The following is a 15,881-nucleotide window of genomic DNA, read 5'->3' as shown; positions in this document are numbered from 1 at the left end:
TATTTGTAGGAGGCATTTATCTTCTAAGAGTGTTTTGAAGGGTGCAGTTATATCATTAGATGCTTTTTCTATTTTAGTTTTGCTATATAGCAACTTGGAAAAGACTAAATTGTTTCCAAATAAGGTTTCACTTGATATGGGCATGTATACATTTTAAATTTATAAAGGTTATTTTTCAACGGGCTCTCTTCATAAAATCTCTTTTGTTTTTTTTTTCTTCAAGGATTTTGCCCCATTGGAAATTTTAAGATTTCTGCCAAGTCAGGTTTTTTGTTTTTTTTTTTTAAGATTTTATTTATTTATTTGAGAGAGAGAGAGCATGAGCAGGGTGAGGGGCAGAGGGAGAAGCAGACACCCCACTGAGCAGGGAGCCCTATGCGAGGCTCGATCCCAGGACTACCGGGATCATGACCTGAGCTGAAGGCAGGTAGATGCTTAACCAACGGAGCCATGCATGGGCCCTGACAGTCTTCTTTAACCTAAAGAAAGATTCATTTCTTTTTAGAACTGAACCACTGTTTGTGCCCTGATCATGGAATTATGTAGTTTCCAAATACCTACTTAAATTTTCATTTTTTATGTGTATCAGAAAATATCACAGGTGGCCTTAAGGGAAAGAAGAAAGTTTGGGTCTTATTTTTATTCCTTGCTATGCCTTAAAAATGCTCCAGAGGATGCCTCCCACTGTGTGCACTTGAATAGCATTTATTATTAACTATTGAATGCATCTGATTTGCTTACCACAGTACTGAGTACTTCTCATTTTGATTAATATTCGACATTATGCCATATATATATATATTAGGCAATTTTAATATACATTGTAAAAACAAGGTACTTGAGACCCTGGGAGACTAAATAATTTGTCCCTGAACTTGGGCACTTCTTTTACTTGTTTTACTTTCTCTGCCAAGCACACTTGAGGGAAAGGCCTGAGGACATCTCATCAAGGTACCTCTGTGAGTTCTGGCTTTGAAGCACCACATTCTTTCCAAGCGTATAGCACTGCTAGGTAAAATGCAGTCAGAAAAAGTCAAAGTCACAGCTGAGCTCATGATTTATCATCTCAGTGGCCCACAAATCAAAAGAAAATGCAAGTAATGAGTAGTGAGCTATGCTGAGGCCTCTCAAGGTGGCCAGAAGGGCCGGTATGATTACTTCCAGGTTAATAGGAGATTGAATTCCCTCTACACTGAGTGGAGATCCAGAGCTGGCCTTATAGGTTGAAGCCAGGACGTAGAGGAGGACTTGTCTGCTTCTGAGCAAACCTGCTGCCACTACTTTAGGCTATATCTTTTGATGCCAAGAATGGCTCATATGGCAGGAAGAAGGCAGCACCGCCAATAAACTGGGGCTTGAATCCGATCACTCATTGGTTCAGGAATGTTAATTGTAATAGTCCAGATGCCAGCACAATGTAATACTTGAATTACCAATATGAAACCGATTATGTCTAGGTGTTTCTGGGCACCAAATGAGCACAAAATCATTTGTAAGAGAAGGATAATGAGAGATGGGGGTTGGAGGTATATCAAAAAGCTAAATAAAACTAAATTTAAAACAATCTCCTGTCTTCAAATGAACCTGCAAACAAGGAAAAAAAAATCCAAAGCACATGAGAAAAAGCCTTACACTAGGAAAGAGCCAATGAAGTCAACCATTGAGAATAGATTTTACTGGAAGAAATTAAAATATTGAAACAGCCTGAGAGAGCATATTTTGGATATTCAAAATATAAACAAAGGATTGGCATCTGTAAAAAGGTAGAGAATCCTGAAATAAAAACAGTCATGATCTAATGCTTTATTTATTTACAAATATTTTTTAAGATTATACTGTTGTCCGCACACTCTTATGGGTGCCAGAGATGCAGGAATGAACCCAAGTAAATAAAAATCATATCCACATAGTTTATATCCTCATGGGGAGTTTAAAATACCTGTTGTGGTGGAAATGAAATAAGAATAGGCAGAAATCTCGGAAATGAAAGACAGCCATTGAAATAAAATTCCCAGTAGAAAGTATAAACTCTACATAAGGAATAACATGGAGGACATTGGGAGATGAAGAGGAGAAATGAGTTGGGGGAAATCGGAAGGGGAGACAAACCATGAGAGACTGGGATCTGAGAAACAAACTGTGGATTTTGGAGGGGAGGGAGTGGGGGGTTGGATGAGCCTGGTGGTGGGTATTAGGGAGGGCAAGTATTGCATGGAGCACTGGTTGTGCTGCATAAACAACGAATTTTGGAACACTGAAAATAAAATTAAATTTTAAAAAAGAAAGTATAAACTCTAGACTTGACAAGGACAGATTTTTTTTTTTTTCAATTTGGAAGCTATTACTTAGGAAATCACCTAAAATGCAGTCACGGGAAAATAAGACTTTAAAAGTGTACGTACGAGGAAAGAAAGAAAGAGAATGAGAGAGAGCGAGAACTTCAGATTATGGGAAGAAATAATAGCTGAGATTATTTTAGAATTGAAGACAAGACTCCTCGCATTAAATGGACACTCTGAGAACCTATCTGGATAAACAACAATAAATCAGTGCCTGAACACTTGAGGTAAAACTTCAGAACATTGAGGATAAAAAGAAAATCTTTGCCCATCGAAGAAAAAATACAGACTAGCCCCAAAGCAAAGGCAACTAGATTGAGAGCAGACACCAAGAGCATTATTGAGGGGGAAAATGTCCTGTAATTTGGATTCTAGAATTTAATGCCACCATATACCACTGACACACTGATCAAACATAGTAATAGAATATCCAACTTTTAAAAACCGAATATTTTGAGGAAGCAAGCCTAGGAAAAAAAATGTGTGGATTTAAAAAAAAAAATAGTAAAGAGGAACAGCAACTTCTAAATGTCACCAAATTTAACTCTTGCTATAAAAAGTAATAACTAATTTCTATGTAAAGGAAGTTAAGACTACACAAAAGAAAAATGCAAAATGCAAGAGAAGAAGAAGAAATATGGGCCACAAATAAATACAGATTGAAAATAAAAAGACCAAAGGTTGAATTTCTCATGACATCAATGGGAACAAGGATGTGGAAGAATGGTCATAGCTGTTTTTTGGTCTGGCAGTCCACATGGGCCAACTGTGTGGGTGACCGTGTAAAGCATGGGAGTGGTAAATGCCAGCTTCTGGGTGGTATTTACCTTAGGAAGGGAGAGTTCAGAGCAAAAGTGGGAGTGGAGAAGGGTGAGCAAGAAGGGGCTCACCTGTATCTATAATGTTTCATTTCTTTAAAAGGTGAAGCAAAAGTGCCAAGTGCCAGGATCTGTTTAAAACATGGTGGTGCATATCTGAATTTTCGTACTTCATAGTATTAGCCTAAATGTGTACATGTGTAACTGAAATGAAAAGACACTAAGAACTTTCAGGAGAACATGAATATTCATGCATAGCAATAAGGTTTAAAAAACCCAAAGTCTTTGTCAGGATCTGTTAAGTCCCTGCCTACAGACTCTGCCCCTCTGATCTCTCTCAGCCGCTCATTCATTCTAACCTCACCCCAGCCCCATTGCATGTTTTTGTACCTCACGCAAGTCTGGCTCATTTCCTCTTCTCATACCAGCAATCCTGTTGGAGTATTGCTATCTCTTTCTGATACTGGAGAAGATGTCAAAAATTTTAAAATGTCTCAGATGCCTTTGATTTTGCTCTTGGTCCAGTGCTCTTAGTAGATATTGACTCTGCCAACTGAATGAAACGATGTTTTCTTGGTGTTTGAATGATGTTCCACCTGAGAATGGTTTATGCCACCATAACCCAGTCCTTGCGAGCAGAACACTGCCTGGGGTGACTGGAGTCCTCATACTCCTGGAAGCCTTATGTGCTCAGAAGCAACAGGTAGCTGTGGGATTTAGACTGAGGGAATAATTTTCCATGGACTCGTGGGCTCTTTTCTACCCTATTGATTTTTCTACCAAGCACACTTGAGGAAAGGCATGGGAACATCTGGTCAAGGTATCTCTGTGGGTTTCAGATTTGAGGCACCACCTTTGTTCCAAGATGGTATGTGGAAATCTTTAGGAATTCAAATGAATATAAGGAATAATAACCCAACTTTGGATACAGAACTGTTTTTAAGTTTTTGTTCTTGTTTGAGTTTGCATTTGAGAGATAAGCTAATTCTCAGTAAGACTGAGCCTGATTTTCATTTTGGAAGTGACTCCTAAAGTTTTCCTAATTTAAAGTGTAAAAATTGATTAAGCCATGCTACTTTATCTTAAAAAGACAAAAACAAACATTGTTACTAGGGATAGTGCTAATGGGAATAGCCATGTATGAGTGTGCACGTGCGCATGCGTGCATAGAAGGGGACTCTGGACATAAAGGTCTCTCTCACTGATTTTGCCCACTACTACTCATGCATTTGATAATAACCGGATGGTATTTTGAGGTTCTAAATGGTGCTCCAAAATATCAGCCTAATCAGTTTTATTCTAATATCTTGTCTGACAATCATTCTAATACTGTGGAACTTATTTTGGTACATTGATACTAAGTGTTCACATCTTGAAAATAATTTCACTTCATCAAAAATAAATAGTAGATGAAATTTAACTTAAGTGTATCCCGTCTTCAGGGGTCATTTCCTTACAATTTCAGCTTAGTATTGAGCCAAGAGCTAAGCAAAACTCAGCAAAATTCTTTGGAAATTGCGTTTAATTATTGCAGGTCACTAAGATTCAATTTCCAGTATTTAAAATACTTGGTGCCGCATTACATTCTGGTGACAAAGAGAAAGAGTATGCTTGAAGAGGGTCTAACTTCCAATCTGAGCCTAGCTTAGTAAATGAAAGAATTCAACTCCGTACTCGGTTTAAAATTAGTTTTTTGAGTATTACTTTTATAATCTTGCCCAATGAATGAAAACTAGATAATATTCACCAGTAGTCACAAGAAAATATTATCTCTTCAACTTTTGTGAGAATATTAATTATGGAAAATATTAGTGAGCACTTACTCTGTGCTATGTACATTCTCAAGGTTTTATTTGCATTAACTCATTTAATCTTCTTAGCAGGCTTGTGAAGTAGAAGATAATGTTATCCCCAAATTACAAAAGAGGAAATTGAGGCATACACAAATTAAGTAATGTCTCTGAGACCACACAGTGTGTAATGGAGCTGGTGGTAGCTTTAGTTCTTTTCTTTTCTTTTCTTTTCTTTTCTTTTCTTTTCTTTTCTTTTTTTAATTTTTTAAGATTTATTTGAGAGAGAGCATGTGGGAGGCGGGTGGGTGGGTAGGGGTAGAGGGAGAGGGAGAGAAAGAATCTCAAGCAGACTCCCTGCTGAATTCAGAGCTGGAAGCAGGGGCTCCATCTCACAACCCTGAGACCATGACCTGAGCTGAAATTGAGTCAGACGCTCAACTGACTGAGCCACCCAGGTGCCTCATTAGGCATTTTCTACTAATAGAAGACTATTGACTTTTTTTGCACTCCCACCCATACTAGTGTGCAACCTGTTTATTCATTTGTCTTCAAAAGGAAATCAGTGAAACTTGCAGATCTTTATGCATTTTAGTGTTTCTAGCAATAAATGATCATCTATGCCTTGGATTCTTACAGGGCCTTCTACTTGGACAAGTCAAACTCACCACCCAACTCCACATCCAAAGCTGCCTATGTAGATAAGGTAAAAAGAGATGACTGCATTTGTTGATGCTTTGTCGTTCACAGAACTCCCTTATTTATTTTTTTCCACTGTTGTTCTTAGATAATGTGTAGTTCTTAGACAAATATTTGTAGCCTCCAAAGCTGTTACCTCCACGAGGAAGATATTTTAGGCTCTTCATTAAACATTTTAACGATGGTGGACTGTAGCCCATCGACAAGCATTTCTTCCTACAGGATGTGTGGAGCTTTATGTTCGTCGCTTTTTTTCTGCAGCTAATGAGGCCTCTCAATGCTCTGGATGAACTTTATCGGCTGGTAGCCTCGTTTATCAGATCCAAGCGCACGGCGGCCTGCGCAAACACAGCCTGCAGCGCGTCAGGGGTGGGGCTGCTGTCCGTGTCCTCGGAGCTGTGCTCCCGGCTGGGGGCCTGCCACATCATCATGTGTAACAGTGGCGTGCACAGGTATGTCATCTGCCCTCCCATGTCGGCCTCTCTCGGGCCCGATTTCGTTTGGAGGTTCTTGCTTACGTTTTGGTTACAGGAAATGGTAACTGGAAACATCCAGAGGACTTGGATGTATTTGGAATAAGATTTGGGAAATCAGATCATGGTGACACTGTTTTCTGGCTTCAGTTTTATGTTTGGTGACTGCTGATTCATACAAATGAATGCAATCCCACATTTATATCACTGTAGCTTATCTGCCCAGAATCTTATCACCCTGGCATTTATATCACAAGATATTTATACTTTAGGTACAAACTTGTACATCCATTATCTTCATTGTAGGAACTTGCCAGGTAGGAGCTGGCAAGTAGCTAAACAAAACTTTTCACTGTACTTCATGGACCTTCCATCTTCGCTGGTTTGGGTTTCTGTATCCAGTGATTGTGAGGTGGGTGCTGCCTTGAGGTTACCACTGCCTATCTACTTTTGGCAAAATTAGGTCCAGAAGCCCACACAATATACATTCCTGGAAATGGAAGAGGAAATCTTAGATGGGTCCAGTGCAGGTGGTTTTTCTTAGGCAGCTGTGCTCAGTCTGGGGTGGCCAAGGTAGGCTTAGGTATTCATACAGCTGCATCAGCTACAAAATGGGGGTGGAGGAGCCCGTGTCAGGTCCTTCCCCATGACCACATGCTCCTCCTCTGTCACCTCACCATTTTCACAAGGAAGTGAAACCATAAAGCAGAATGTGGTCCTCATTGTAATCTGAGTAGGCAAATAGTGTCCTGTCACCCACCATAGTCTCTTCCTGGAACTGGGCCAGTTAGATTTTGAGATTGGTGTTATTGTTTAGTCAGATTTACTTGGTACTAGACCTGTGTAAAGGACTGCAGTTGGACTATTAGCTGTGTAACATCATAAAGCAATGATGCTCATGTTAGAGACATAAATATGGAATGACAGTATGAACAACAGATAACAAAAAATAAGAAGAAGATATAATAAGACAACAGAATAAGAATAAACAGACCTCCACTGCAAGAAAATGTAAATGACCTCCTAAAGTTGCAGCTAAAAACCAAGGTGCAGATGGAAAACAGATCTCTGAGATGGGTAAACTTTTCCCTAAAGAAGGTGATGTTTGAACTGGGTTTTGATGAGTCAGGGTGAAGAGGTAAAAAGTGGGAGAAAAATGGTCTGAGGCAGCAGGTTCTCATCTGTAAAATTCCATTTTGATTTGGTATGCCTGGATTCTAGTCTTACACAGCGTGTTCTTGCTTACAAAGTATGGCAAGACCTTATTTCTCTGAAAGGAGTATTATATTCTGTGGTTGACAAAATATACAGAATTTTCTCCTTTATTTTAATGGCTGTGTACTACTCTGTGCCCTATTGCAAGCTGTAATAAGCTTAATTGAAAATATCGTCTGCAATCAAATGAATAAAATATTGTTTCATAATTTGTTTACTAGCAGAGAAGTGATCTTTCCCTTCTGATCAACTCGTGTTCACTCCTTCTGTTCCCACTTATTCATTCACTCATTTATGCATTCATTATTCATTCACTCAATAAATATGCATTGAGCACCAATTATGTGCCAGCCCTGGTCTAGTTGCTGGAGGTACAGGATTGAAAAAGTATCTGTTCTCAAACAGAGTGCGTCCTGTTGGGGGTAACAGATGATAATGTAAATAAATACATATGTAATGTGGTAAATGGAATAAATAGAAAAAAGAACAGAAGTCAGAGGGGTACAAGGGGGGCTAGCACCATCCAACAAGGGATTTCATCAGAGACTTGTGTGAAATGAAGGAGTGATATTTATGCAAATATCTCAGAGAAAGAACATTCTATCTTAGGGAGCAGCAGTGCAAATGTGGGAGCTCAAGGAATGGCATCGAGGCCATCGTGGCCTCAGCCAAGTGTCATTTCCTTGATTATATTTGTTCTTATCTCACCCTGGTGCAAGAGCATAGCTTTCTGAGGACTGGATACACCATGACCACGAAGGGGGCACTTCAGACTTCGAAACTACAAGCATACCCTCTTACCTCAACATTAATTTGCTGAAGTTAATGCAATTAAATCTGCATTTAATCCTAGAACCATGATCAGGTTGTCCCAGTTATTCTCTCTGCTACCCCATGAGCAGTTTTAGAACCTGACAAATATTTCCTGGGAGAAATAGATTGATGACCCACAGCTGTTTTATAATTACCATAATCACTGGTTGGTGTGTTGAGACCACAAGGAATGTTAAAATTTCAAAGTAGTTTGATTTTTTCCATTTCTACTGTTCAAAATAAATGTAGCTTTAGTTAGTTCATTTCAGACATTTACTGAGGTATAGCCACAAATACTCCATGACAAATGCTGAATTTAAAGTTAACACTAGTTGAAAATGGTACAGATTTATTTTTCTATTATGCAGAATAAAATGGGAGTTTAATATTATCTTTTAATCTCTCAGTAAAGGCTATGCTTACATTTTTCATGACAATAAAATGTGCTAACTTATATTGGATTTAGAAATCTCACATAAAGACTGTTCTTAAAATAATTCTTCCATAATTACAATTCAGACAGCTAGAGAGAAACCCAAGTAGATCCACACCTGCACTTAGCATTGAACATGGAGGCTTGCCTTCAGGTTCTGAAAAAGGAGAGAAGTTCACAGTGTGAATCAGAATAAATATTACACATACCACTTTTACAATTAACATTTAAAATCAATACAAGAAATGGTCAACAAATCAACGTTAGACAATTTCCTGCCTTTTCTGATTTTATTTGCAAAATAAACAGAGTCTAAAATGTTTTTAGAGTATTGAATGATTCTGCATATGTTTGATATTAAAGAGAAGAATGTGGTTTTTCAGAATGAAAAGGCAGATTTAATTAGCATTAATGTCTAGATGTTTTAATGCCAACCTGAATTGGATGGCAGAGCTGCATACAGCAGTGAATGTAAGATTAGTAGGAATAGAATTCAGGATGAATTATTAAAATCTTCTCATAGCATTTAGCCTGTCTTTGTTTTTATTAAATTCTTTTCCCTCGGGAAATCCTTTGTGTGTATTACAATTCTACTGATGAACTTCCCAGCCCACACTATTAATTCACTTGTATCCCTTATCTTCATTGCTATTGGACGGTGCGAGAATAGGACTGTGTCTTCTTAAAAACAGGTTTTTGCCTTTTAAACAATGTAAACTTGATAGTAAAGGTAGCTTAGCAAATGAAACATTTTTATATAATGTCTTACACTGACATGATTTCTTTTATGTTCATTTTCTGTCTTCTCTTGCCACTTCCATCAAACAATGCACATTTGAACCTGGTTTTATTAGTAAATAGAGTTCAACAACCTGCTTTATGCTCATAACAACTGTCTGTATTTTCAAAATGTACACATAAACTTTCTCATTATCATTTTCATTGGTTACATGGTTAATCCAAGCAGTTGCTATGCCGTAGTTTACGAAATTATCACGTTAGTGGTTTATCTTCCTTGTCCATTGCCTGAAAGTCTTGCAAGAGAGGATGCTTTCATTATATAGCTGTTCAGATTTCAATTTTATTTTCCATTAAGTTAAAAGAAAAACAAAAATATCCTCCAGTTAGAATTACTATGTCAAGGAGTTCAAACCTTTGTGGTCAATAATATATCTTGTTCAGGTTCTCGAAAGGATCGTCCTCATGGACAACACAACCAGCAGGTTAGAAGGCTGTGTAGCATTTTCACCCTTTCCTGGTCTGCAGAGGGTTCTCGAATCCATTTATCTATCATGCTTCTCTCCTAGATGTACAATGATATGTCACTAGTGCTTTAGTTTATAGTTCTGCGATTAACAAACATTGGAATTGAATAGTTTTTTTGAATTTCCTTTTCAAAGATTTATGCCATACACTGTCTGGATATATGCTTTATAGACAGAATTGGTTTCTGCCAAACTGAACCTTTTTAAAATATTGAATCGGCCTGTGACTGTTCAAGTTCTCTCTTGTACTCCTGCCAGCTGCTGGTTGCAGGCAATCCAAAAGCATGCAAACAGGGATTCTCTATTTCCCTTTTATTTCACCCTGCAGCATCCTTGCATTCAACGTGGTATTTCATTCTGCCATAGTTCTTTATTCCCACCCCAGCTTAACAGCCAACTCTTTGTCTTTAACCAGAATACATCAGTCTACTGCAAATGTTTCGAAACCTGAATCATGAGTCTTTCTGTGTCCCAAAACAAAGATGTCATTTTCTTCCCACCACATTAGCTTCTGCTTCCTTCGCCACTAGGAACAAGTGGGTGGAATTTTCCAGGGGCTACCTGAAAGGATATGTCAAAGAAACTTCTAGTGAGGGCAAGCAATCTGGGATCACAGATTTTCCCTCTAAGGACTTGGTCCAAGGAGTTTTTGTCCTCATACTCTCAGTATCTTTTAGTAGTTGGTTTTTAGTGATGTCAGAACCTTGGTACGACCTCACTGGAAGGTGCATGAGGTGAGCATAGGTCTCGTGTTTAACCCGCCCTGTGATATCTTTGAACCCAAACCTTGGAGATCTGTACATATAAATTACACTTTGTCTTCATGCTTTGTTGTGAGGACAGATGTCTTCCAGGAAACAATGGGCTGTGTTTTTAATGTGCCTAGTACCTCGTGTTCACTCCTCTAGTGGAATTTGAGACCAGCAGCACCAGGAAGGTCACACTGCGTCAGGGATTCTCCAGTAACCAGCCTTAGTCAGTGTCTTGTCTTCTGATTAGAAACCTGCATGGGCTTAGGGGTGGTGGGCGGGAGGGGGAAGAACCCTGCACGGGGGTGAGAAGGAACCAATCTGTGGCAAGGCCTACCTGTTCTCATTCTTTAAAAACATATTGATAAACATAAAGCTAGCTATTATCTGTGTATTACAGTGTTAGACTTCTCTCTCTTTTTTTTAATAACTTGTAGAAATTAGTTTTAACATATATAAAGTTTTAGAACTCAAGGGCCACAAAAATGTGGAACTTCTAACTTAAGCAGGGTCTGTTCCCGAGATGCATTCCTTCGTTGGTTGTGGGGACATTGAGACGTATTTTCGCACTTGACGTTATTACCAATGGTCCTTGAATCTTCAATCAGCCCTCTCTTCCCCTTCCCTGACAAGCACTGTGACCACAGTCTAGGACCCAAAGTATGACTATAATCATTTCTTAGGAAAATGAAATCTTGGAGTTAAAACATAAAAACTGAAGAGAAATGTATTACTAGTTTGGTTCATCCAATAGTTTTTATTTCAAATGAAGATGAACATGTAAGCAATTTTTTTTAGATTTTTTAAATTTATTTAACAGAGACAGAGATCACAAGTAGGCCTAGAGGCAGGCAGATAGAGAGGGAGGAAGCAGAGAGCCTGATGCAGGGCTCGATTCCAGGACCCTGAGATCATGACCTGAGCAAAGGCAGAGGCTTAACCCAGTGAGCCACCCAGGCGCCCCAACCACTTTAAAAAAAGCAAACAAACTTTTTTTTCAGGTGACTATCAATTAGCAATTTTAGAAACCACTTTTATTTGAACTTTGAAGGACTTTCTTAGAAATATTTTGTTCTGTCATAACCATGACATCAAAGGACAAATTGACAAATTGGCCCAGCTTCAGGAATGCAGAATCTTACAGAAGTGGGGCACTCAAGGTAACCTTACTTAAGTAATCAGAGTCCTAATAGGGCAGATGATAAAGCTGCATCTTTTTCCATTGTGTGGTGAAAACATCAAGTAATATGAGTAGATTTATTCTGGGGATTTCATCTGTACATTAGAGTCTAGGTATCAGACAGAAAAAAAATTACTGTAATAAACAAATGTTGGTTTCAACCATACCCATTTCTCTTTTGTTCAAAAATGACTCGAGAGATTCAATAACAAGATGAGTAGAAATATTTGAATTTTAAATCTCCAGAAAAAACATTTCTGCTGGCTCATGGTCTCAGGATCATGATCCCAACAAGAAGTTCTAAAATTATGCTCTGTAGGAATCTGAAGCACATTAGTCTAAAACACTACTTTCTTATATAAAGGTAGTAGTAGCAATGACAGAAATGACATTTAAAATTGCCATTAAATATAGCTGCAGTTATTATTTTAACAGTTATAATTTTATCTTATCAATTGTTCGCATTTGTTTGAAATCTAATAAAATCATTAATGTATCAAAACAAACAAATACAAAAATATAAAATTGTGCTCTACTCTTTAGAAGAGAAAAAATCAGAATCTATTAGGATGGAGCTCTGGGAGAAAGATAAAATATATTCTACTCACGATAGGATATAAGTATAAATCTTTATTACTCTGCCAAACTCATAGGAGCAGAAGATAGAATGGTGGTTAGTGTGGGCAGGTAGGAGGAGAAAATGGGGAGATGTTGGTCAAGGGACCCAGAGTTTCAATTATGCAAGAAGAATAAGTTGTGAAGATCTAATATACAACAGTGTGACTAAGTAAAAACACTGTTTTGTGTATTTGGACATTTGTGAGAAGGGTAGATCTTAAGTGTTTTCACCACCAAAAAAAAAAAAAAAGAGGAAGAAGAAAAAACCTTTTGTGTGTGTTAATTGTGTGGGGTGATGGATATGTTGACCAACTTGTTTGGATGAATATTTCATAATGTATATGCATATGTAAATATATATCTATAAAATCATCAAATTATATATCTTGAACATACACAATTTTTTATTGTCTATTAAACCTCAGTAAAACTGGGGGGAAAACAAGAAAAAAACAAACCCAGAATTTCAAATTATGCTGATGTGTAAAATAGGCAAATAAACCTCCACAATTTATACAAAATTATCCTAATTTTAAAAACCAGATAAATAATACAGGTATTTTCTCTTAAGATTTTAAGAAATTCAAGTATTTCAAATATGATAGAAGTTTCATTCTTTATCTCTCTTTATCTTTTATAAAAATTCTTTACCTTAGAGCTGGGTCAGATTTGCATATATTTTTGTTTTGTTACTCAGACTTTTCTTTGTACTTGATATGAACCTTAATAAATTAGTATATTAAATTATTCTGTAATTTTAAAATGCCCATTGTTCTCTTCAAATTAGATTACTGTGAAAGAAGAATAAGACAGTAATTATGAGAGTGACTTATTGCAGTGGTTTCTAGTTCTGACCTCCAATTACCACATGATATTGGCCTGACCCGCCTTAATTTCTGTACATAAAAACGAGAGCTTATACATGATTATCTTCCATCATTAAAACTGGGGAAGACTCGGTAATCATAATACATTAAACATATCTTGATAAAAATAATCTTCAAGAGTGGATTTTTTAAAAAAATTTTAATATAAGCTCTACATCCAATGTGGGATTTGAACTCACAACCCCAAGATCGAGCATTGTGTGCTCTACCAACTGCCTGAGCCATCCAGGAACCCTGATAAAAATAATCTAAATACATAATTATTAGTTAAATTTCATCAGTATTTGCCAAACCCAATTTTACTATTCGAGCATATTAGTAAAATTTAAGTATTTGTGTTACTAAATTTTATTTGTATTTATCTATTTAAAAGTGTTAAATATAAAAATCTACTATACAAATGGTTAAAGAGAGCATGATTCTTCAAAATTTATTTCAAATAAGCTGAAGTTGTTTTTCCTAAACCTCCAAAATTATATTTAAAGTAAAATAAAATGCCAGTCACTTTCTGGGATGTGTTCCTGAGGGCTTCAAGGTTAGTGATTTTATAACCACTCTAATGTCATAAGCCAAAATTTCTGTCCTCCCGAGGAAGAAATACAAGTATCTCTGTATGAACCTGGAGCAGGTGGCGTGGAGAAAGTTGACAGAAGGAAGTGGCAATTTCTGCCATTACGATGTTAAACTTAAATCGGTGGTAGGCCACCTAACATCGTCTGGAGGAATACAGAGGCGTGAGATTGAAATCCTGTTAAGCTGGAAGGATGTAAGGTTACACCTGTTGTAGGTTTTAAAGCATGACTCATGCTTAGCAGGTGAAGGAAATGAAGGAGGATGGCTCAGTGGAAAGGAAAGGGATGAAAATACAGCTCTGAGATGGGTAACAGCGTACTACATGGGGGTGGTCACAATAAGGAGTTTACTACTTCTGGGCAATGAAGTGATAAAGGGCATGGTGGGGAGATGAAACCAGTAGAATGGAAGGTCCTGATTACTGGGTTAAGGATTTGGGACTCCCTCCCCAGGGGCCCCAGGAAGCCAATGAAGGGTTTATAGCAAAATAATATTTGATTAGATTTTTTAAAGATTTTTATCTATTCAGGAATGCCTGGGTGGCTCAGCGGGTTAAGTGTCTGCCTTCAGCTCAGGTCATGATCCTGGGGTCCTGGGATCCAGTCCCACATCTGGCTCCTGGCTCAGCCAGGAGTCCAATTCTCCCTCAGCCTAGCGCTCCCCCTGCTTGTGGTTTCTCATTCTCTCTCTAGCAAATAAGTAAATAAAATCTTTTTTAAAAAGATTTTATCCCCTATTCACTTATAAGTGGGGGGGGCGGGGCAGAGGGAGAAGCAGACCCCACACTGAGGTGAGAGTCAGATGCAGGACTCGATCCCAGGATTCTGGGATCATGATCTGAACCCAAGGCAGATGCTTAACAGGCTAAGCCACCCAAGCACCCTAGAGTTTTGTTTTTTTTTTTTTTAAGATGGCTGTCATGATCTGTGATGGGACAAGGATGGAGATAGGGAGATAGCTGCAACTTCACAGTAGTACAAGCAGAAATGAGGAGGTCCCAAACTGAGGCATTGGCAGAAGGTAGAAGAGAAAGGGGAGATGTGAATAGCATGAAATGCCAAGTAACAGAACTTAGATAATAGGTGAGAAATAGAGGAAAGGGGGAGAAGGAGAGATTTTGATGATTCCCACATCCAGCTTGGAAAGGTGGTGGGGAAGGGGGTTGCCACAGGGACAATATGCATTGTTTGGGGGCATGGTGGAGAGGGATGTGGAATTTATCTATTACATAGTGAGTTTAGATGCCCTTGGTGTCTTCTATGGGGATGTCCTTTGACAGATTTATAGTCAGCAAGAACTAAAGGTATATACATGCATAAATGGACATAATATAAGTGGGAACACACACACACACACACACACACACAGAAAAGCGGCTGTGGAAATACAGAGGTGTGTCACCTTCCAGAGGTGGTGGGGATCCTGGTGATTGGAACCGAAATGATGAGGGGATTACTGACTGAGATCAGTAGGTGACTTTATTTCTTACAGTCACTTCTTCTATACTTTACAAGATCCAAAGAGGATACAGTGACGTATACAAAGATGTACTTGTTTACAGGGTGTGAACTGCGTGTGAGATGCGAGCTATGCGCAGGGCACGGGCCACCAGCAAGCAACAAGTGAACAACAAGGATTATCTCTTAGCTTCAAATGAGGAGAGCAAGTTAATGATTCTTTACACTTATCAGATCCATCTATTCTAAAGGCGGACAGAAAAGCACTCCGGGGATCCTCCCATATCTATTCCCGGCACCCGCCCAGGGAAACTTTTGCCCTCCATCTCCGGGAGTTTTCTCACAGAATCTGACACAACCCCAGCCACATGGGTGAGGATCTGGGTTGTGTTCCAACAGTTCCCCATTTTTTGTTTTTTAATTGCAACATCTTAAGAGCCAATTCCAAGCTAGATGCCTGTTATTTGTTCACTCGTTGTTTGAGGAGACAGTACCCTATAAGAAGTATTTTATATCCTAGAGAAATGTTGAAAGGGGTACCTTCATCGTGAGGATGTTTTGGCCCCTCCTGC

The 15,881-nt window shown here is 38.3% G+C and overlaps 1 protein-coding gene across 1 annotated transcript in view; it reads left to right on the top strand.

Moving 5' to 3' along the window:
• The window catches only part of PREX2 (phosphatidylinositol-3,4,5-trisphosphate dependent Rac exchange factor 2), a gene marked incomplete at its 5' end in the record, with an annotated part of 190,631 nt that overhangs the window by 141,759 nt on the left and 32,991 nt on the right, over positions 1-15,881 (top strand). The window contains 2 exons of the mRNA XM_032848425.1: positions 5,587-5,653; positions 5,908-6,098. Coding sequence (XP_032704316.1) covers positions 5,587-5,653; positions 5,908-6,098 — 258 coding nt within the window. The remainder of the gene's footprint in view (positions 1-5,586; positions 5,654-5,907; positions 6,099-15,881) is intronic.

Source organism: Lontra canadensis, unplaced genomic scaffold (assembly GCF_010015895.1).
Source record: "Lontra canadensis isolate GAN:19392208 unplaced genomic scaffold, GSC_riverotter_1.0 scaffold203, whole genome shotgun sequence".
Taxonomy (NCBI): domain Eukaryota; kingdom Metazoa; phylum Chordata; class Mammalia; order Carnivora; family Mustelidae; genus Lontra; species Lontra canadensis.
Note: the sequence above shows the minus strand (reverse complement) of the source record. Positions and strands in the feature narration are given on the sequence as shown.